Source organism: Bos indicus x Bos taurus, chromosome 19, assembly GCF_003369695.1.
Source record: "Bos indicus x Bos taurus breed Angus x Brahman F1 hybrid chromosome 19, Bos_hybrid_MaternalHap_v2.0, whole genome shotgun sequence".
NCBI lineage: Eukaryota > Metazoa > Chordata > Mammalia > Artiodactyla > Bovidae > Bos > Bos indicus x Bos taurus.
This window is the reverse complement of record NC_040094.1, coordinates 25,535,238-25,557,187: the sequence shown is the minus strand read 5'-3', so window position 1 is coordinate 25,557,187 and position 21,950 is coordinate 25,535,238. Positions and strand designations below refer to the sequence as shown.

Sequence of the window (21,950 nt, the reverse complement as noted above, 5' to 3'; positions counted from 1 at the left end):
CCGTATCCCTAATCCTAGGGTCAGCTACTCTAGTGAAAGAAAGAGGCCCGGGCTCTGTCCTTAGGGAGCTGTGGTCTGGGTTCAGGGGGTGGGGTGGGGGAAATGGGTGGGAAACGAGAGACCAAGAGGGTGATTCTTTGAAGGCTGGTGGGGTCAGTGAGGCTGGAATAGTCAGGGAGGCCTCAGGAAGAAGGGTGGATTTCCAGCCAGGCTTTGAAGAACTGGAAGAAAATTTTGATGCCAGAGCGAGAGAAGAAAGGAAAAGTATAGAGATGAAACTCAGGTCTCACCTGTATTCAAATCACAAAAGAGTTCTTTCAGTTTTACACGTTTTGTGAGGTAGCTGGGACTGCATTCACTCCCTTTTACAAGAGGGGAAGCTGAGGTTCAGAGAGGGTAAATGGCTTGCCCAAAGTCACACAGCGAGTTGCTGATGAAATCTAGGGTTCTAACTCATGTCTGCTTTGTCTAACCTTCTCAGGGTATGTGCAGAGCTGCAGACATGGAGTAGTGGGTGCAGGGCTGGGTGGACTGGGCTCCTTAACCACTAAGGTCTTGAATACAGTCTGTGACTTGTCTCTCTGTCTGGGAGGCTCTAAAGACCAGTTCTGGGAAGAGGCAGGGAATGTGTCCTTTAAGACTCAGGGGCTTTCAGCAATTTTGATCTCTGTTCCAAGTAAGAAATAAAGTTTTACATTGCCATTCATATCTGTAATTGAAACCAAAGTTTTCTAAAACAGTATATATCCTTATTACATGTGATATACTCTAGTATATAGGACTTTATTAGAAAAAAAAGAAAAAGCAGTAGCCACCCACTAAATTGAGTTCATGACCTTCTTGGTCCTGGACCTATAGTTTGAAAAACACAGCTGTAAATGGAATCTTTGCAACTGTCTGATTGTTGATAATTAAGTACTTAGAAGAAGATATACCGAACCAATCAGAAGTAAGATAAAGATAATTTGAAATTGTAACGATTGAACAGGGATATTTGCATCTATGTGTATTTTCAAATTTTCTTTATATGAGAGAAAAAGCTACTGTGTTCCAGGGACCCATCGAGCTTAGAGGGCTCCTGAAAGGTCCCAGGGAGTTTGTAGGGCCCAGTGAAGGGGAACCTGCCATCTGCTTTTGCTCATCCTAATTCCAGCTAAACACGCCCCCCCCCCCCCCCCGCCCCGCCGCCCCACCACGCTCCGCCTCCTCCCCCGCTCCGCCCCCCCACCCCCACCCCCGCCTCGCCCTCCCGACAGGCCGGTCATGGAAGTACCCTGCGACAAGCCCTTCCCCGAGGAGCAAGCTCGCCTCTACCTGAGGGACATCATCCTGGGCCTTGAGTACTGTGAGTGAGGGGCTGCCTGCCCCCCTGGGCTGGGGACCCGAGAGGGGGACACGAGAAGGGTTGGAGCCCAGGCTGAGCCGGCTCTGAGCCGTACCTGTCAGTCAGTGTCGATCTGCCAATCATCTTTAGCTGGGGGCGGGTCAATGGGCCTGTGGGTGGGGCCGAAACGTCCTGAACAGGTAGGGTAGCGGCAGATTTCACTGGGCATGCGCCAAGTCCTCCTGGGAGCCTGCTTATTACCGCATAGGTGGATGTTCTTCCTGTATCTCAAGCTTAGCCTCTCACAGGGCATCAGGAGCTGTGAGAAGGAGTTTGTGTCCAGCTGGTCGAGGAAGAGTCAGTCCTGGCATGGAATCGGTGGGTGGCAGCAGAGTGGGTTTATTGTGAGGCCCCCTAAGGTGATGGAGAGCTCAGCCTCCAGGTTGAGCATCACCTCCGGGCTCAGCATCACCTCCTCTCCAGGTGATGTTAGCTTAGCCTCTGTCTCGAATTCATTTATTCATTCATTTGTCCATTTATGGGTACCTAGTAAGTGCCAGTTGGGGGCATGTAGATGTCAAAGACCCAGAAGAGATCTCCAGGATCTCACAGCCTAGTGGGAGAGACAGGAACCTAAGCAGTGCTTGCCAAGGCTGGGGAGGCACAGGAGCTGTCAGAGAACTAAGGGACCAAGGGAGGCTTCCTAGAGGAGACCACTTATAAGCAGGGTTCTGAAGGGTGAATAGGAGTTCACTGGCCAGTTTGAGGCATGGTGGGAGGGTGTACCATATGGCAGCAGCATAGAGGGGAGTAGGCATGTACTGTCTGAGAAGGGAGAGTTCAGTTTGTTTGAGTCTAACCAGGGAGCCAGGGATGGGGAAAGATGATGGAAGCAACTGTCCAGGCCACACCTTGAGGGCTGGGAATGTCTCTGCAAAGGACTTTCATGATTTCATCCTGTCAGCCTTGTGAGACCCAGAGGGCTTCGAGCAGGGGAGAGGAGTGATCGGATTTGTGTCTTAGAAAGCTCTGTCTGGCAGCTGTGTGGCAGCTGGATGGAGGGCAAGAGGTGGCCAACTGGTTAGGGAGGAGGCTGGTTTTGCAGCCCAAGTGACAGATGGTGAGTCCTGGATTAGGGCTGCGGCAGTGGGAAGCAGATGTGAAGGAGGTGGGGTGGCCAGGACCGGGTGACTCTCTGGTCATAGGGAGAAGGGAGCCTGCACACACCTAGGGTCCTGGCCTGTTTTGGGGAGTGGGATACATCCCCCCTCTGAAACCTCAGCTTGGTTTATCAGAAGCATCTTGTCTCCCTAGGGGACCAGGTGAGGGCCAGCTGAGGTTTGACCTGCAGCAAATGTCTATCTCATTTGAGCCACTCCAGTGCCTTCATGTTAATGCTGTCTTTGTACATATGGAGAAACTGAGGCACAGAGAAAGAGGGCTTTGCAGAAAGTCCCTACAAGGGCCTAGAGGTGTGAGAGGAGGGCATTTCAGCCTGGTGTGGTTGCGGCAGACACAACCCTACACCAGCTTGGCTTCCACCCACTTCCTGTCCTGGGCCTGTTGTCTCTCATCCTCTCTCTGCAAAAAAAAAAAAAAAGCCAAGCTGATCCCATCTGACTCTTGGGTAAAGCCTCATCAAGACCTAGCTAATCACAGTCGATGAAGGGCTTTCTGGAGTGGATAGGACAGCACCAGGGGCTGGACAGGCAGACAAATGGAGACAGTGGGTGCTGGAGGCCCATCTTCTGATTCCGTGCCTGAGAAGGGGGAGTTGAGGCTCCCGGTGCTCTGGGAGGCTCAGGCCTGACTCTCGCAGACAGGGCGAGTGCAGCCATGCAGGTAGGAGAAGCAGTCGGGTCTGGAATATATCTGAGAGGTCCACCTCGTAGGACTTGCTGATGAACTGGATGTGAGATTTGACGGAAAGAGGGGTTTTTGGCTGAGCAACTGGTATTATGGCCATTAACCAAATGGGAAGGACTAGACAGGGAACAGGGTTGTTTGTTTGATGGTGATTGCAGATAGAGAGGTCAAGTTCTGAATTAAATATGTGTTTGGGGGACTTCCCTAGTGGTCCAGTGGTTAAGACTCCATGCTCCCAATGCAGGGGGCGTGGCTTTGATCCCTGGTCCAGGAACTAAGATCCTGCATGCTGCATAGTACGGCCAAAAACCAAAAATGTGATTGAGAAATATCGGGATATATATTGAGATGTCTGCAGGATGTCCATTTGGATAAAGAGCTGAGAATTCAAGGGAGAGGCTAGAATTTGGGAGAGGCTAGAATTTGAGTCCACTTTCCATGGTCAAATACAGAGCCTCCTGAGCCTCATGCTCGAATGGGTGTGTGTCAAATGCTTCATGCGCATCTGACACATAGGAGGAGAGTGCTGTAGGGTCGTGAGTTCTGTTGTTATTATTTTTTTTAAATAATTTTTATTTATATATTTGTTTTTGGCTGTGCTGGGTCTTCGTTGCTGCCTGGGCTTTTCTCTGGTTGCCGTGAGCGGAGGCTGCTCTGTAATTGCGATGTGCGGGCTTCTCATTGTGGTGGCTTCTCTTGTGGATCGAGGGCCTCCAGGTGCGTGGGCTTCAGTAGTTGTGGCTCCCAGGCTCTAGAGCACCAGGCTCGATAGTTGCAGCACACGGGCTTAGTTGCACTGTGGCATGTGGGATCTTCCTGGATTAGGAATCGAACCTGTGTCTCCTGCACTGGCAGTCAGATTCTTTACCGTTGAGCCACCAGGGAAGCCCTTCTGTTGTTAGTATTATATGACCCTCACTCCTTCTGCCCCCCACCTCCAGCCACCTTCTCCTTCTCCTCTCCCCTCCCCTGCCCTCCTTCCTGTTCCATCTTCCCTTGTCTCCATCATCCCAGGATGTGTTGGTCCAGGGGAAGGTATTTGCTGAGTGGCGAGCTCATAAGTGCATGGCTGTGAGTGAAGTCAGTGCCTTTTCTCTACTGGGACATCTCTGGTCATCTAAGTCTGAGCTGCTCGTCTCTTCCCAGGAATGCTGGACCCAGGAAGCAGGGTGGGCACTCAGCCTACTAGAGAAGGCTGACCATAACCCCAGCCATGTTCATCCTGGAGGTCCCAAAGCCTGGCATGCCCTCCCTCTCCAAAACCCCATTGGCCCAGAGTCCAAGGGCTGAGGGCAATACCTCTGCAGGATACCCCACAAGCCTACCCTCAGTCCAAGAAGCAGTGGCAGCTGTGACAGGCTGGGTAGGGGAAGGAACTGGAGGCAGGTTTATTTGTTTAATTGATTTATTTAGCTGCGCGATGTCTTAGTTGCGACACACAGCGTCTTCAGTCTTCGTGTGGCATGCAGGACCTTATAGTTGCAGCATATGAACTCTTAGTTGTGGCATGTGGGATCCAGTTCCCTGACCAGGGATCGAACCTGGGCTCCTTGCATTGGGAACATGGAGTCTTAGCCACTAGGCCACCAGGGAAGTCCCAAAGTATGGAAAGATTCTGATGGGCTTTGAGCCTGCAGATGGCACTCACATGGGAGGGGGGCAGGGAGGGCCTATGGAGACCCTCTTCCCCCAGTTTCCTTTGACGTCCACTCAGTGGCAGGGGCCTTGACTGCCATGGAGAGAGCACCGGGCTTGGAGTCCCAAGATTCCTAAGAGTCCAGGCTTGGCTCTGTTACTAACAGCCTGAGTTAGTGTCTTCACTGCATAGCTGAGCAGGGGGCCCTGACATCCTCTTCCAAGGTCCTCATGAGACGAGTGTGTGCAGGGGCCAGGAAGTCTCAGCTGCTTCTCTCCTGGAGCTTGAGGCCGCCTCCTGGGCCAGGCGAGGGCCGAGGGGGCAGTTTTGGGTGAAGGGGCCGCAGGCCGACGCTCGAGCTGCCTCTCTCTGCAGTGCACTACCAGAAGATCATCCACAGGGACATCAAGCCATCCAACCTGCTTCTGGGGGACGACGGGCACGTGAAGATTGCTGACTTCGGCGTCAGCAACCAGTTCGAGGGGAACGACGCTCGGCTGTCCAGCACGGCTGGGACCCCAGCATTCATGGCCCCTGAGGCCATTTCTGACTCCGGCCAGAGCTTCAGTGGAAAGGTGGCCCCCAGGGTCCAGTCTGGGTTGGGGTTTAGATGGAGGGGTGGGAGAGCATGTTATGCCATCCCATGTCCAATCTGGGGGAGCCAGGGTCCTCGTGTCTCAGGAGTGAGCACCAAACACGGCCCTCTCCCCCAGGTTTGCCTTTTCCTGGCAAACAAGAACCCCAGCTTGGGTCTCCTCTCTTTCTCTGGCACAATGGCCCCCTGCAGAAATTTCTCATCAGCTGCTCTGTGCTGAGTTCTGGGCTAGGATGTGGAACAGTCAGAGCTTGGATGGCTCAGCTCCCTGCCCTCTGGTCATGGTGAAAGAACAGGAAAGCTCTTGTCTAGGGGGATGTCGGAGGCTCCCCTGACTTCTTGGGCTATGGCAGTATTTGAACTAGGCCTTAAAGAACGGAGAGAATTTACAGGAGGTGAGGTCCAGAGAACATACCAGAGAACTGAGGGGTGCAGTGGCATTTGGGCAGAGTTTAGAGGGTCTGGAGTGTGGGCTTGGTCCTAAGTGACAGAGGCAGTGGCAAGGCTTTCTGAGCAGAGGCTGTGTTCTGTGTCCCCGGGCACACAGCCTGCTGTCCCCTGTGGAGTGCTGGCTGCCCCCCACCGTGGTTCTGCCATGGAGGAAATGGTTGAGGAGTTTGGACACGTGTGTTGATATGGAGGTCAAGAGAGGGATGTAAATAGAGACTTTTTTTTTAAATTTTTATTTTAATTAATTTTTATTCGAGTAGAATTTATTTACAATGTTGTGTTAGTTTCAAGTGTGCTGCAAAGTGAATCAATTATACATATATACATATTAAGTCATTCCCATATAGGTCATTTTATCCCAGTTGCCTTTTCACTGTGGAAGTTGTAGACATTATCCCCCCTTTATGGCTAAATACTGCCAGGGATGTTTTCTGAGAACAAGGACATTCTGTTACATAACCTCAGTAGAGTTATGAAAGTCAGGACATTTATGATCAATAAAAGACTGTTACCTAAGCGACCTAAACGACCTCACTCAGATTTCGTCAGTTACCCCCATCCTGCGTCCTTTAATGCCTTTTCGTTTTCTGGTTCAGGATCCAATCCTGGGTCAGTTACTGCATTCACTTGTCCTGTCTCTTTGGGGCCCTTTAATCTGGAAGAGTGGCTTAGCCTTGGCATTTGCGAAGAGAACAGGCCTGTTATTTTGTAGAATGACATCAGTTTGCATTTGCCTAGTGTTCCCTGATTGGATTCAGATGAGGCATCTGTGGCAGGAATGTGTAGGTAGAGATTTGAGGATCACTCACATAAGAGAAAGTGGATATGAGAAGAGGAAGTGGGGTTCCAGAAGCGGGAGCTTGTAGAGACAGGCCACATTCGAATCCAGGGTGCAGGGGAGCCCCGAGGGGTTGTGGAGGTGACTGAGGGCCAGGGGCTGTTCTGGTGTCAGAAAGAAGGTGGATGGTGGCTTCTCCAGTGGATCATCAGCAAGAGGGATGACTTCTCAAAGCCAGAGCTGGTTTAGCAAGTATAAATTCAATATTCTGGGGTGCATCAGTGTTATAGGTACTGCAAATGTGACCTTGTAGACGAGGTGGGTTTTGCACTGTTCTCTTGGAAACATGTCTGGTTTGGGCCCATTCCAAGGAGACTTGGAAACCCTGGAGGGCAGGGGCCCTGCTCTGGCCATCCACATGTCCCCAGTGCTCAGCACAGGGTCCGGCATAGAACAAGGGCCTGGGAGTGTTTGTTGAGTGAATACATGACTGGGGAAGGAGGTCTCCTGCTTGCCCTCTCCCATGGCCCACTGGATCTGGGTGAGCAAGGGGTGTGTCTGTTCCTTTTGGGGGACTGATGGGAACTGTTTCTTTCTAGGCCTTGGATGTGTGGGCCACAGGGGTCACGCTGTACTGCTTCGTCTATGGGAAGGTGAGTGCTGGGTGGGCTGGCAGAGCCGGGGCCAGCCCACACCCCTGGCACCATGGATTGGGCGAGCTGAGCCAGGATGCATGATAGATGTAGGCTGTGCCTTTGCGTCCTGAAGTAAAGTGACTTTGAAAGAGCCCACTCAGCTCAGAGATGATGGAAGGAAAAGGGGCGTTTCTATTTTTCTCATGTCCCCTTGTCCCCTTGAGGGGATGGATTCATGTTCAGGAGTCCTGGGTCAGCAGACTTCCCATAGAGGTTAGATGGTGGTCTTAAACACCACTCCAGCCTGAGCGCTCCCTGTCCTTCTATCCTTCGATGCCATTCATTCATTCACAAATTCACTCAATCCTTCATTCATTCAACAAATCGTCCTGGACACCTGCTCTGAGTCAGGCCGGACCCCCGACCTTGACATGGCCGAGATCCCTGTCCAGAGGTGTTCCCACTCCAGGGACCGTGCTGAGGCACAGGACGGAATCTCGGGGAGCACGTTCCCAAACCTTAGGCCCCGGCAGTGCAGGCCTTGCCGCGAGTGGCTGTTACGCTGGCGGGTACACAGTGTCCCTCCATGACACATCCATTCAGTCCACGTTTGTTGGGCATCTCCTGTGGGCCAGGCCCTGATGAGGCCCCCCTACCCCCATCTCATGAGGAGCCCAGAGCTGCCCCCAGTGGGCTGAGGCGCTGGGCCCGCATTCTTTGTCTCTTCCCCCTGCAGTGCCCGTTCATCGACGATTACATCCTGGCCCTGCACCGCAAGATCAAGAACGAGGCCGTCGTGTTCCCTGAGGAGTGAGTTGTCCAGTTGTCCACCATGGGCCCCGCCCACCCCCAGGGAGGCGTGTCTGAGTCTTAGCAGAGCTTTTGTCTTTCCAGGGCCCCGCCCCAGCCTGCAGACCTGGAGGTGGGGGTGCTGCTCCCTGGGAGCAGACAGGGGGTGATGTCAGAAGGTCCCAGATACCTGAGTCAGATCTCCTTGTACAGACAGGAACTCTGAATCCAGGAGTGGGACAGGGATGACCCCAGGTTACATGTTCATCTGCTCCTTCACTGAAGGCCTCCATGAGATCAGTGACATCATGCCCACATAGACCCTGCACCCATGGGGAATTTCCACCTTCTCCACACAGGGTGGGGGGACTTCATGGTGCCAGTGTGCTCCCCCATTTCACAGATGGAAAAGTGGAGGCTCAGTGGGCCTCGGACTTGAAGCCACTCCTTCCGCCCTCCCCCTTCCTTTGCGACTGAGGTCCCTGAGCCCAAAGGGACTGTTTGGAGAGGCCCCCCTGTGCTCATTCAAGGTTCTGATCAAGATGCTGGTTACCACGGCAGCCGGCCTGCGGACCCAGCCTTTACATTTTAGGGCCCTTTTGCCTTGTGCTCAGAGTGCCCCAGGCAGGTCAGAAACCAACGTGGGAGCTGTCCTCTGTGCTCCTACCCCCTCTCGCCCAAAACTTCCTGTCTGGCTCCAAGCCTTGGTGAGTCCACCGCTTACATTTTTTTGGCTTGGTTGCCAAGGGCACCTCCTACCTGGTTCAGTCCTCCTCCCTGTCCAACCACCATGGTCAGGCAGAGTGACCCTATAAAGCACAACACATCTCACCCTATCTCCTGCTTCAAGAACAGGAGCGCCCTGGCCCGGGCATTCAAGGACCCCCGGGTCCCACCCGCTGTTCACCCACCACATGGCTCCCCGCCCCCCAGCTGCCGCCCCCACAGCACTGGCTGGTCCCTTTCCTCTGACTGCCGGGCTTCTCGTCCTTCCTCCTGCTTTGTATCCTCCCCAGCCCAGGAGTTTTAAAAGGGATTAGGAATCTAGGCCAGCAGAGGGAGCGAAGGTCATAGTCCTAAGAGTAGGCTCCTTCTGCCAAGAATTTAAGTAGCAGTGAAGCCTGAAGCCTGGGCAGAGCCGGTTGAAGCTGATGTGGGCTGAGCCCTGCACCCTCCCCACGAGCCTTGGCCCTGCCTGCACTCTTGGTGCGGGGTCGGGGTTGGGGGTGAGGTGGGGTGATGCGGGCCTTGGTTTCCTTCTCTGTCCAGTGGGTATCCTCCTGGCTGCCTCCCTGGTGGACGAAAGGAGAAGATGGGGGTGGGGTGAGTGGGGCTGAAGGCCCCCTGGAGCCTCATAAAGCGACTCTTCTCACATTATCCTCATCATCTCTGCCCTCTGCGGGCGGGTGTCCAACACCCACGGGAGCCTGTTTGTGTGTCTGTGACCTCTGCCCCCTGAGGGTGACTGCTTTACGTTGTACTCAGGGGAGAAGGATATCCGTACCCTTGTTCTGAAACTCTCTCCTTCCACCTTGGTGCCTTGGGGGCGTCTCTCCTGTCCTGCCCTCTGAGACCTGAGGGTCAGCAGTGTTTCTGCTCTGTGTGTGGGTCCTCAGTCATGTCTGACTCTTTGTGACCCCATGGACTGTAGCCCGCCAGGCTCCTCTGTCCATGGAATCTTCCAGGAATACTGGAGTGGGTTGCCATTTCTTTTTTTTTTTAATATAAATTTATTTATTTTAATTGGAGGCTAATTACTTTACAATATTGTATTGGATTTGCCATACATCAACATGAATCCGCCACGGGTGCACACGTGTTCCCCATCCTGAACCCCCTTCCCACCTCCCTCCCTATACCATCCCTCTGGGTCATCCCAGTGCACCAGCCCTGAGCATCCTGTATCATGCATCAAACCTGGACTGGCGGTTCGTTTCACATACGATATTATACATGTTTCAATGCCATTCTCCCAAATCATCCCACCCTCGCCCTCTCCCACAGAGTCCAAAAGACTTACTCCGGGGGATCTTTCTGACTCAGGGATCAGAGAGTCACTAAGAGTCTCTGGCATCTCCTGCATTGGCAGGCGGGTTCTTTACCACTGAGCCATGTGTCAATTCAGGGAAGCCTGGAGCAGGGTAGGGTGGAGAGGTGGGAAGGAAAGGACCATCAGCTGTCTCTCCCTCGTCTCCTTCCTTCCTCTTTTTTAGGCCAAAGGTCAGCAAAGAGCTCAAGGACTTAATCCTGAAGATGCTAGACAAGAACCCTGAAACGAGAATTGGGGTGCCAGACATCAAGGTTGGGAACCAGAGGTGCTGGGCCAGGCTGGGCCGCAGAATGCAGGCCTTGGTTTCCCCATTTGGGGAGCCTTACACTGGAGGCATGTGTGTGCTGGGTTGGGGCTTGTGGCCTTTGGGCCCTCAAGGGGACTGCTGGTGCAATGCCCAGGTCCTGGCATTTGCTGGCCAGTGTCTATCACCGGTGGCCCTGACCCTCCCTATCCTCTCCTCCACAGTTGCACCCCTGGGTGACCAAGAATGGGGAGGAGCCCCTTCCCTCGGAGGAGGAGCACTGCAGCATGGTGGAGGTGACGGAGGAGGAGGTGAAGAACTCGGTCAGGCTCATACCCAGCTGGACCACGGTGGTAAGTGGATGGGGGCAGAAGGCGCCAACTCCTGGGAGGGCCTGGCAGCGGGCGTGGGCACCACCTGAGACTTGCTCTGTGCTGGGCCCGATGATGGGACCGACGGCTTTCTGCTTGGCCAGCCCCATTGCTGGGCCCAAGGCCACTGTTTCACTGCAGACCCACGGGAACAAGGTCACGCTATTCAGTCTCATGGTAGAGAGACCAGGAGGCGTGGTGAGGAGAGTGAATGATTTAAATATACTGGCCCTTGCTGAGTGTCAACATTCACCACAACTGGAGAAGCATTTCCTTCCTTCCTTCCTAAGGTTTATTGAACTTCTGCTATTTTCCAGGCACTGGACTAGGTGCCAAGGACATGACAGGGGAAAGGCCTCGGATGCCTTTGATTTGGAGAAGTGACCCCGGGGCCCCCGCACATCAGGCAGACACCACCTGTGTGCTCCCCCTGCTCTCCTGTCAAGTTTTAGATGTTCTCATCCTCCTCTGGACATCTTCCACCTTAACAGTTGGAAGTTATTAACATAGCCCCTGATGGCCATCTGTTTTTTTTTTTTTTTTTGGTGGCGGGGGCAGGGGACACTGAGAGTCATGGCCTGCCCTGTGCTGAGGTTTCATGGTGAGTCAGGGTGAGCACGATGCCAGGAGAGCGAGCTGGAGCCTGTGCCGGGGGTGGGGTCTGGTCTGTGCACTTCATGCCTCCCTACTGGGTCCAGGCCCAGCTAGGGCCAGCAGGCTAAAGGTTCCTGAACTCCACAGAGCTCCGGGGCTGTATGGAATCCCTGGAATTATCAGCTCCTATAGCAATGGCACCCCACTCAAGTACTCTTGCCTGGAGAATCCCAGGGATGGTGGAGCCTTGTAGGCTGTAGCCCATGGGGTTGCTAAGAGTTGGACACGACTGAGCGACTTCACTTTCACTTTTTACTTTCATGCATTGGAGAAGGAAATGGCAGCCACTCCAGTGTTCTTGCCTGGAGAGTCCCAGTGACGGCAGAGCCAGGTGGGCTGCCGTCTATGGGGTCACATGGAGTCGGACATGACTGAAGCGACTTAGCAGCAGCAGCAGCATAGGGTCCATACTGCCACATCCCTGGTCTTAGCTACCATCATCTCTCTCCTGAACCAGTGGAATTGCCTCCCAGCTTGTCCCCCTGATTCCACCCTTGCTCCGGTCCCCCTACAGTAAATGCTCAGCTCAGCAGCCAGGGTGGTCTGGTGACCTGGTCATGTCACTTCTCAGCTCAGACCCTGCATGGCCTGCCTGTCCCCCTTTCCCTGCCAACCTCCTCTCTTCCCTCCATTCTCTTGGTTCCAACCATGCACCACGGAAGCTGCTGCCCCAGTGCCTTTGAACATCCTTTCCCTCTGACTGGGACACTCCAGCCCCAGTGTCCACAGAGCCGCTTCCTCACTCCCTCCAGGTCTTCATTCCAGAGTCATCTTGTGAGACGAGACCCTTCCCAGCCCCCTTATCAAAAATTCCATCCTCCTCTTTGTCATACCTTATCCCCCTTCCTTGTTTTATTTTTTCCACCTGAGCCCTTACCACTAATGAACATATGTTCTAGTCATCTGTCTTATTTATTGCCTGTCTCTGCAACTAGAATATAAACTCCATGCTGCTGATGCTGCTAAGTCGCGTCAGTCATGTCTGACTGTGCGCAACCCCATAGACAGCAGCCCACCAGGCTCCGCCATCCCTGGGATTCTCCAGGCAAGAGTACTGGAGTGGGTGCCATTGCCTTCTCCGATAAGCTCCATGAGGGCAAGAATATTTGACGCAGTGTGCTCCCTGTGCCTAGAATAGTGTCTGGCATATGTAGGCACTCAATATAACACTTATTGATAGAAAGAAGGAAGGAAGAGATGAAGACAGCCCTGGCGCCATGCACACGTGTGAGAGTTTATGTGCATGTGGGCAGGGGGGATGGAGCTGTCCTTATAGCGGGAGGAGGGACAAAGTCACAGAGTCAGGGATAGGGGCCTGTCCTCTGTCGACATCCCCCCACTCCACTGCGCAGCCCAAGACAGCCTCTCCTCCACTCCATCCTTCCTGCGCAGCCAGAAGGCATTTCCTTATTGCACTCCCTGTGCCCTCCGCCTGGTGGTCCAGATCCTTCCTGGTCCGCTACCGGTCTCAGTGTCCCCCACGCACCAGGCTCCTCACCGTTTCCAGAATCCACCCTCAACCACCTTCCCTCCATGCTCTTGCCCTTTCCTCTGCTTGGGATGCTCCTCCTCGTCCTGTCCCAGGAAAGGGAACCTCAGCAGGGCCACCCAGCTGCCTCCCCGTCTGGAAGTCAGAGTGGAGGCTGTCTGTGTGTCTGGGAACCTGGGGGCCTGTGTTCCTCATGCTGATCCATCCTCCCCAGATCCTGGTTAAGTCCATGCTGAGAAAGCGTTCCTTTGGCAACCCGTTCGAGCCCCAGGCACGGAGGGAAGAGAGATCCATGTCTGCCCCAGGAAGCTTACTGTCGTAAGTACTGGTGGGCTGAGGCCTGCCGGGCGCTCCCTGGGGTGGGGTGGGGGCTGCGGCACATCCCCTCACTCTGAGCATCACCAGGCTGAGCCCCGAGCCTGGGGATTCAGCCAGGCCTCACAGCAGGGCCCCGCCTGCACCTGCGTTCTCAGCCCCTGGCAGCCTAGTTGAGGTTTCCAGACAGGCCTCAGGTCTGCTCTTTGTAGAAGGCTGGCTTGTCTTGGAGGCAGGAACTGCTTCTTCCTGGTCTGGGGGAGCGTTCGCTGCTTTTCTGAGTGGCCTGTGCGATCTCTGGTCATTGCTGAGGCCGTGCGCCCAGTCAGCACTTTGTAAACGCTTATCCAGCAAGTAAGGACAGGCTGGCCGATGACAACGACGGCCAGGAAAAAGGAACCCCCATGGCTGCAGGCTCCCTCCTGAGAGTCAGGCCTGTGCATTCACCACCTCCTGAGAGAGGGCCAAAAAGCAGTTCCCCAAACCTCCGTGAGCCCTGTCCTCAGCACTTCCGCCTTCTTCCACTGAAATAAAAGTCAGTTTGGGGTGCCAGCGAGCCCTGCTGGAGTTTGTGCAGAGACCCACAGGGAGAAGGCAGTGAGGGGTCCTGGGCCTTGGGGAGCACGCCTTCTCTGAAGAGCATGTGGGGAGGTGCAGCCCCTCCTCCCCGCAGCCCCTTCATAGGCTACAGGAAGGCGTGCTCCCCAGGGAGGTGAGCAGCAGCCACTGTCCATGTTCCTAGGCCTCTCAGGAAGGGGCAGTTTCGCTTGTGCCATCCAGGGGCCCAGATGTTGGTTTTGTTCATGTAAGGCCACCTTCTTGTAAGTGGGCTCTTCAGACTATTGAGTCCCATCATTGTGGACGAGCTGGTGTCTGCTCCCTGACAGAGGTTTCTCACCCTCAGGGAGGTCCCTGTACCAACCTCGGGCCCTCCTCTTGACAAAGGAGGGTTGCAGGTGGGGGCCTGGGAGAGGCCTTGACTGTCCTGAGCTTACCGCTTGTTCCCTGTGAAGTGGCCAGGCCTGGGAGACGGAGTCCTTGTCCTCCTCGGGATCTGCAGGCCACAATGCTAGAACTGGGTTTCGTGTAGGGGACCATATATCTACCATCCAAATGGAGCCACTTTGGAGAGTGAAAGAGAAAGCTATTGCTAATTATGTCCAGACAGCAGGCAGAACTAAGACCAGAGGGGCAAACCTGAACATCTGGTCTCTAGCTAAGTGCCTATGACTCAGCGCCCCCTGGTGGTGGGACAGGCCAGTCACAGACTAAGGACACATCCAGCCCAGGTCAATGACGGGCACAGGGCTGAGCGCCAAGGGTACAACTGAGCAAGGCAGCCATTGTTCTTTTATTGACACGTTAGTGGGGAGACAGGTCAGTTCCTTCATCTGGACTGTGAAAGGATGGGGCTTAACATTTCCTAGATATAAAAATTCTAATTCTGTGACACAGGCTTCCCCAGTGGCTTAGTAAAGAATCTGCCTGCAATGCAGGAGCTGCAGGAGACACAGGTTCAATCCCTGGGCTGGGAAGATCCCCTGGAGGACATGGCAAGCCATTCCAGTATTCTTGCCTGGATAAGCCCATGGACAGAGGAGCCTGGTGGGCTATGGTGCATAGGGTCACAGAGTTGGACATGACTGAAACAGCTTAGCATGCACACATGTCACAGGTTTAGTTTTGAAAAGTAGGTTTTACCCCATCAGAGTCCCAACATTTATCCTTGATTGACTCTGTTCTTTATGCTTTAGGATAACTCTATAGTAGAATTAAATGGGATGGATCCTTTTTAAAGATACCAAAACCCATTTATTAATCTTTTTTTTTAAAGGCCCTGGCACGGGGTTGTGGAGGGGGGGGGGTGATATCAGGATGATAATGGGAATCTACTGAATATGGGACAGAATCCCAAGACTGATGGGTAGAATCTGTCCTGTGAACAAAGAAAAAGCAAAACCAAAGCCCTCCTACCCTGGACCATGGGGCCTGAGCCAGGCCATGTCTGGTCAGATCTGGCAAGGCTCCAGAAGTCAGGGTGGGAAGTCTAGACTTCCTTTCCAAGCAATAGGGAGCCATGGAGGGTGGTGGGCTGAGACTATGGGTGGGGAACCAGCAAGGGACCACAGTGCAGGGTGGCGAGACTGAGCTGAGCTTGGGGGATTTGAGAGATGTGGATAAAAATGCCTATGAGTGTATATGAGCGTGTCCTCCTGCATGCATGTTCTGACCTCTGAGGTCCCTCTGCCCCTGGTGTCCCCTGAACAGGAAAGACGGGTTTGGCGAAGGAGGCAAAAGCCCAGAGCTGCCCGGTGTCCAAGAAGACGAGGCTGCGTCCTGAGCCCCCCGCATGCGCCCAGGGCCGCCCGGCAGCACGCTCATCCCGCGCCTCCAAAGGCCCACCGCCCTCATGCCAACAGCCGACCCTGCCGGCAGGGGGCTAAGGACTGTGGCCCCTCTCCCGGCCCTCCTCCCCCGTCTGCATGACCTCCGCGCGCACGTGTCCAGGGACAGGATCGGAATGTGTGTCACCTGGGGTGTAGGGGGTGGGTAGGGCTCCCACAAGGCCTTTCTCTTCGTCCTGGCTCTCCCTGGCGGGACTCATCCTTTGGGGAAGCTCGGTGCCCGTGATGCCTTAGAAACCCAGCCCGGCCGGTTGGCAAGGCCCAGGGGCAGGAGGCAGGAAACAAGGAAGGCGAGCGGGAAGCCTGCAGAGGCCAGGTGGGCGTGGCTCAGCGGCCGCACGCTCGAGGAGGGGCGCACGCTGCCCACCTCCGGGGGGCGCTGTCGGAGCCCGTGTCTGCGGAGAACACTGGCGTGGAGGCTCTGAGTCCTTGGTGGGTAGTCCTGGGCCTCGCTGGGGCTGGGGCCAATGTCGGAGAATCCAGATTCCTTTTTCTTTTGTTTGTCATCTGGTGGGGGAGGCAGGTGCACAGCCCTGCTTGGGAACACCTAATGAGCTGTGGGTGGTCCCCAGCGTGCCCACCATTCCTTGGCCACCAAGTGGATTGGACTGACCGTCCTGGATCGTGTTTCAGCCCTCTCCGCAGAAGGGGCCAAGTTGAGGCTTTGAGCAGAGAGGCCTGAACCAAGAGCATCACTCTTCCCTGCGCCTCTGTCTCTCCCGCGGTGGCTCCCTAGAGCTGCGGCTGCAGAAAGACACCAGGGCTGACATTGACCGAGGGCCCTGGGCTCACAGGCCTGTGGGCTTAAAGATGGTAAAGTCACAGAAATCAGATCATCAGCCGGCCTCCCCATCTGGCCCCAGAAGCTGCCCTCACATTCCAGCGCCCAAAGGACCAACTGCCCAGGTTGGAGGCTGCACTAGAGGCCTAACCCTGGTGAGGTATGCACTCGGGCAGTTGCCCACAGAGAGGTGGGCCTTTTGTTACTGCCTCACCCCGACAGTCATCATCCTGTCTGCTCAGAGCTGGAGCTGACTTCTCTCTGGGATCAGTGCCTGGCTGGTGGCTCGGCCTTGGACTGACCAAATGCTCAAGAGACTGACCCCCCCGAAGGAAAATAAAGCAGGACTCGGATCCCTGCCCTGAATACATGAGCCAAACAAGGGATTTCAGTCGCCTGCACTGGGTTCGTGTGGCAGGAGTGCTCTGTTGAGAGGAAAGAAGGCGGGGCTGGAGGAACGGTGCCTCCCGCGTGTTCTCTGTGCCTGTGGGTGTACGTCGCTCCTCCGCACACGCGCCCGTGTGTGCCCATCTGCTGCACACAGCATGTCTTGCACTGGCAGATGCATCTGTAATATACTTTCTATGTTTATTTAAGGCTCTGAGCAGAATGCGGCCCGTTGTCACTGGGTCCATGTTTCTCCCTGCTCCTTTGCACTAAGTCATTGTAACCCAGGGCTTAAACGATGATTTGGTACTGTTCTTCAGAACACTTTTATGGAGTTCATGGGAGGCCATTCACAGAGCAGCATGTTTTCCTTCAGCATCTGTGTGCTGAGACCTGGAGGGTAGGGGTTTCAAGGGCACCTCACCACCACCTTGCAGGCTCACAGTGGGCTTAGCCTCACTGGGGCCCAGCTTCATTGGGGTGGGTCCAGCTTCATTGGGGGTGGGCCCAGCTTCATTGGAGGTGGGCCCAGCTTCACTGGGGGTGGACCCAGCTTCATTGGGGGTGGACCCAGCTTCATCGGGGTGGACCCAACTTCTTTGGGGTGGGCCCATATTCACCCCATTGCTGAGGGTTTTGGTTGGCATCATTGTTTCTGAATGTAGCACAAGGGATGGATAAACTCCATAAGAGTGTTTTAAAAATTAACTTCCCAGGAAGTGAGTTAAAATCAATAAAAGCCCTTTCTTGAGTTTAAAAAAAAAACACAGACTTGTATGTACATTTTCTGCATCTGGATGTGTTCTTTCTCACCAGCTGGCTTTGCTACCTTTTCTGCAGGGGTCTGAGTAGGAAAACAGGGGGAGGAACTCTGAGTGTGGAGGAGGCTGGAGGGCTGGAGGGAGGGGTGATTGGGAAGGCAGCTACCTTCCCAGCACGATACCGCCAATGCTGCACCGAGAGGGTTGATTTGAAGAGTGAGGGGCTACAGTTCAGGATGTGACTCAGTCTCCTTGGTGGGTCCTATGGCTCCTGCTTGGAAAGAACAGGGTGTTTGGGAGCCGATCGGCAGCCCCTAAGGACATCCTGCCTGTTTCACGGGGGCCCAGGGAGGCCAAAGTCTGCTCCTGGGGAGCCAGTGCTACTCCTCATGGGGCTCAAGTCCCAGGTGGGCACTCACAGGAGTCCCTGTGCCACGGGCCAGTGTCCTCCTGGTGCCTCTTAGCCTTGGGCACTGGTACCAGCTTTTTGGCTTCCTTTGTAGCTCAGGTGGTAAAGAATCCATCTGCAATGCAGGTGATGTGGGTTCGATCCCTGGGTTGGGAAGATCCCCTGGAGAAGGGAAAGGCTACCCACTCCAGTATTCTGGCCTGGAGAATTACATGGATTCTACGGTCCATGGGGTCTAAAAGAGTAGGACGTGACTGAGCAACTTTCAGTTTTACCAGCGTTTTGGACCCAGCAGCTCCCCTCTCGTGGAAGGCCTCTCCATAGCCATGATGAGAATAGTCATCATTGGGGTACTTCCCTGGTAGTCCAGGGGTCAAGGCTGCCCCTCCTAATGCAGAGGGTGTGGGTTCGATCCCTGCTTAGGGAGCTAGATCCCACAAGCCACAACTAAGAGTTCACATGCCACAACTAAACCCTGGGGCAGCCAATACGTATTTTTTTTTAAAAATGATCTACCCCGCCCCTCAATTTTGGACCCACCATCTCTCACTTCCTCACTGGTCTCTGGCCTTGGTCAGTGCTCCAATCCATCTTCTTACAAGCAGCCAGTGATCTTTGGGCACCCACCTGACCACATCCACCCCTCTCAGAACCCTTCCGAGCTCCCTACAGTGCTCAGCCTGGGGTTTGAGGCCATTGCCATCAGCCCCGAAGGCCTCCCTGTATGCTCTCCTGACCCATGCCCCACCTACCCCCTCTCCTTGCTCCCCATGGCTCCTCAGACTCACCCACTCCTCCCGGATGTGGCCATTCCCCCTCCCCGCTTCTGCTCATCGCTGTTGGCCCCTCCCTCCAAGGCCTATTCTGCGGTGGGAAAAATCCTCAGGCTGGTTCATCCCCAGCGCTGGTCACCAAATCTCCTGCCTGGGTCTGACAGTCCAGTTTGTCATGTGTTCCAGGAGCTCTAAATGGGACCGCGATGTCATTTCGCCACGAGGACAGCCACTCTATGTGCCATACTAAGGTCAGGAAACTGAGGCTCAGAGTCACACTCGTGAGTTAGGGAAGAGCCAGGCTAGAGCCCAGGTCTCCTGCCCCCACCGCCACCCAGGTCTTCCCATGTCATCTGTCAGGAAAACCAAGAGCTCTGCACACCTGGAAGAACTAGGAAAAATCAGAGATGGGGGTTGCACTCCCAGGCCTAACCACAGGGTGGAGGTGAGTCCAGGCCAGGGTGCCCAGCTGAAGGCTTGAGGCAAGTCCAAGCTTTACCGTGGAAGGTCCTGATTTTTTGCAGAGAATGTCTTTGGGCTCCGAATTCCATAGGCACTGTGCCTGGTCTCTCCTCCCCCCAACCTCTATCATCCTATATGGTCTCAGCCTGAAGGAGAGGAGGGATGGGTGGTCAGGGCCACTGAGAGGCCCAGTATTCCCAGGGAACATCCAGACGCATACTGGGACCCATATAAACAGTTCACAGGTTCTAGAATCACTCCCCTAAACACAGACTGGCACATCCACATAACCTCCCCTCAGGAAAACAAGCAGACCCATCTATGGGGCTTCCTCCTGGGCCCTGGGATTCCACTGAGGGAGGCCAGGGAACAATGTGGTGGGCCCTAGGAGTCAACTGGGGCCCAGAAGGAGACCAGGAGGGGCTGGGAGGAGACTGTCCTCTGTCCCACCTGCAGAACAAAGCCCTGGTCACTCCCTGCACTGCATCAGCCTCCTGATGGTCTGGGTGTCCATGGCTTAAATGACACTTCCTGTCCCTGTCCCTTCCTGCACACACACACCCCTGGATCTGCCCTCTGGGGTCTCAGACACATCCATTTTTCCAGCTAGGATGACCCAGGGAACAAAGTCTGGGTCCTCTCACTCTCCAGGACAGCTGACAGTTTATCATTAGCCCATGCCAGCTCTGTGGTCAACTTCCTTGCCCTTTCCATCTTGCCTTCCCTGCCTAGACCCCCACCATCTCCAAGTCACCTCCAGGAAGCCTTCCCTGGTCCACTGTCCCAGAGGCACCCTTGGCATGTGGTCTGGTGTCTGGTCCATCTGCTACAAGACTGGAAACAGGGCTCAGGGGTTGCAGCCTTGTCCACTGACTGTGTCACTCCCTGATCTGCCGTGGTGAAGACCATTCAAAAAGCATCTTTCAACTAAATCACAAGAACAGGGCCTCCCTCCCACCCAAGGGCCTCCCTCCCACCCATCCCCCACTTCGGGAATCCCATTCTGTCCACCTGATCCCTAGGAAGTTCCTTCCCTGGCCTGTATATCTCTGGCCTTTGCTGGTCATCACCTCCTGCTCCTCAGCTTTCTGACTAGCTCAGGTCTCCCCTTAACCATTTATCCAATTTCTACTCCGTTGGCTCTCTGAAGGCTACTCCTTTATACTCCCAGGCATTCAAAAAGAACCCCCTTTGCCTTCTCACTCAAACACGCTCTGCACAGGCTCCGTCTTCCCTCTCGCTGCCTGGTTCACTCTGCCCCGTCCCCAGCAGGGCTGGTCACTGCTTGGCCTAGTCATAGCACATGCTCTTGGCTGATACTCTCTGCACTGACAGCCTGTTGACCCACTGGTCTTTTGGTCTCAAGACCCACCCCCTTGGCCCAGGCACAGGTCCACACTGAAGGAATGATCTCACAACCACAGGGAACCGAAACACGGGAAGCAGCTGGTTAAACTTCTCTACCCTCAGTCTCCCCCAGGTCCAGGGGATCAGCCTTGAGGCGAGGAGCTTTCCTGGGAGAGGATCCGCATGCTCCCAGGTGCTCTGGTCTTCTTTCAGCTAATCTTGCCAACTTCCACCTGCCTTCCTGAGAAACTACACCCCAAAAGGGAGAGAGGGCTCCCAGCTGTGGTTTGCCCTCTCCCACTCTCAATTCAGCCTAAACAGCAGTTATCAATGTGGCTAGAATTTCCTAGGGAGCTTTTTTTTTTAATTAATTAATTATTTTAAATATTTACTTGGCTGTGCCAGGTCTCATTTGTGGCACGTGGCATCTTCCTTGTGACATACAAGCTCTAGTTCCCTGACCAGGGATCGAACCCAGGCCCCCTGTATTGGGAGTGCAGAGTCTTAACCACTGGACCATCAGGAAGTCCCTCCTAGGGAGCTTTTAAAAAATCATCCACCCCTAGAGATTCTGATTTAATTGGTCTGGGATGTAATCTGGGTGTCAAGGTTTTGTTGTTGTTTTAACAAACAGACTTTATTTTTTGAAACAGTTTGAGGTTGACAGAGAAATTGAGTAGAAAGTATAGAGTCCCATATACCCTCTCACCCCCGCCCTGACCCAATTTCCCCTGCTAGTAATCTTGCCTTAATGTGGTACATTTGTTATAACAGATGAGCTAATATCAATACGCTATTATTAGCTAAAGTCCACAGTTTACTGTGCGGTTCACTTTTTGATTTGCACGTTCTATGAGTTTTGAAAAATGTATGTCATGCATCCACCATTACAGTTAAATACAGAATAGTTTCACTGCCCTAAGAATTCCTTGTATTCTACTTGTTTATCCCTCCCTCACCACCACCACCTCCCCTCATCGCCATCTCCCCCAGTGCTTGGCAATCACTTCTCTTTTTTTAACTGGACTCAGTGCATAATCCTTTCAGCGTCTAGATGATTTACAATTCTTTAAATTATTTTAGAAATTAAGATAAAATTGGCATATACCATTGTATAGGTTTAAGGTGTGCATGATGTTGATCTGATATATTTGTATTGCAATAAGATTGCCATTGTAACAGGAGCTAACACCTCTGTCTTGTTATAATTATTCTTTCTTTCTTTGAGAGGAATAGAGTAGCTTTGTTACTTTTCCAGGCAAAGGGGGAACACAGCAGGCTCGCACCTCAAGAACTGTGCCCCCTTCCCTGGTAAGTAGGGAGAGGTTATATAATCATTGTTGTTCAGTCGATCAGTTGTGTCCACCTCTTTGCAAACCCATGGACTGCAGCGTGCCTGTCCTTCACCATCTCCTGGAGCTTGCTTAAA

General features: G+C 54.0%; 1 protein-coding gene and 1 non-coding gene across 2 annotated transcripts in view; one reads left to right on the top strand and one right to left on the bottom strand.

Moving 5' to 3' along the window:
- Window positions 1–17,534, top strand: part of CAMKK1 (calcium/calmodulin dependent protein kinase kinase 1) — a 29,784-nt gene extending 12,250 nt beyond the window's left edge. Inside the window, exons 9-16 of the mRNA XM_027516574.1 lie at window positions 1,257–1,345; window positions 5,202–5,401; window positions 7,249–7,302; window positions 8,021–8,094; window positions 10,287–10,374; window positions 10,592–10,720; window positions 13,096–13,199; window positions 15,465–17,534. Of these exons, the coding sequence (XP_027372375.1) occupies window positions 1,257–1,345; window positions 5,202–5,401; window positions 7,249–7,302; window positions 8,021–8,094; window positions 10,287–10,374; window positions 10,592–10,720; window positions 13,096–13,199; window positions 15,465–15,537 (811 nt within the window). The 3' untranslated portion in view covers window positions 15,538–17,534. The remainder of the gene's footprint in view (window positions 1–1,256; window positions 1,346–5,201; window positions 5,402–7,248; window positions 7,303–8,020; window positions 8,095–10,286; window positions 10,375–10,591; window positions 10,721–13,095; window positions 13,200–15,464) is intronic.
- A 3,440-nt stretch (window positions 17,535–20,974) lies between these two features.
- TRNAG-CCC lies at window positions 20,975–21,047 on the bottom strand. Its single transcript has one exon. It is a non-coding gene; the product is annotated as a tRNA-Gly (tRNA).
- Between the last annotated feature and the right edge of the window lie 903 nt (window positions 21,048–21,950).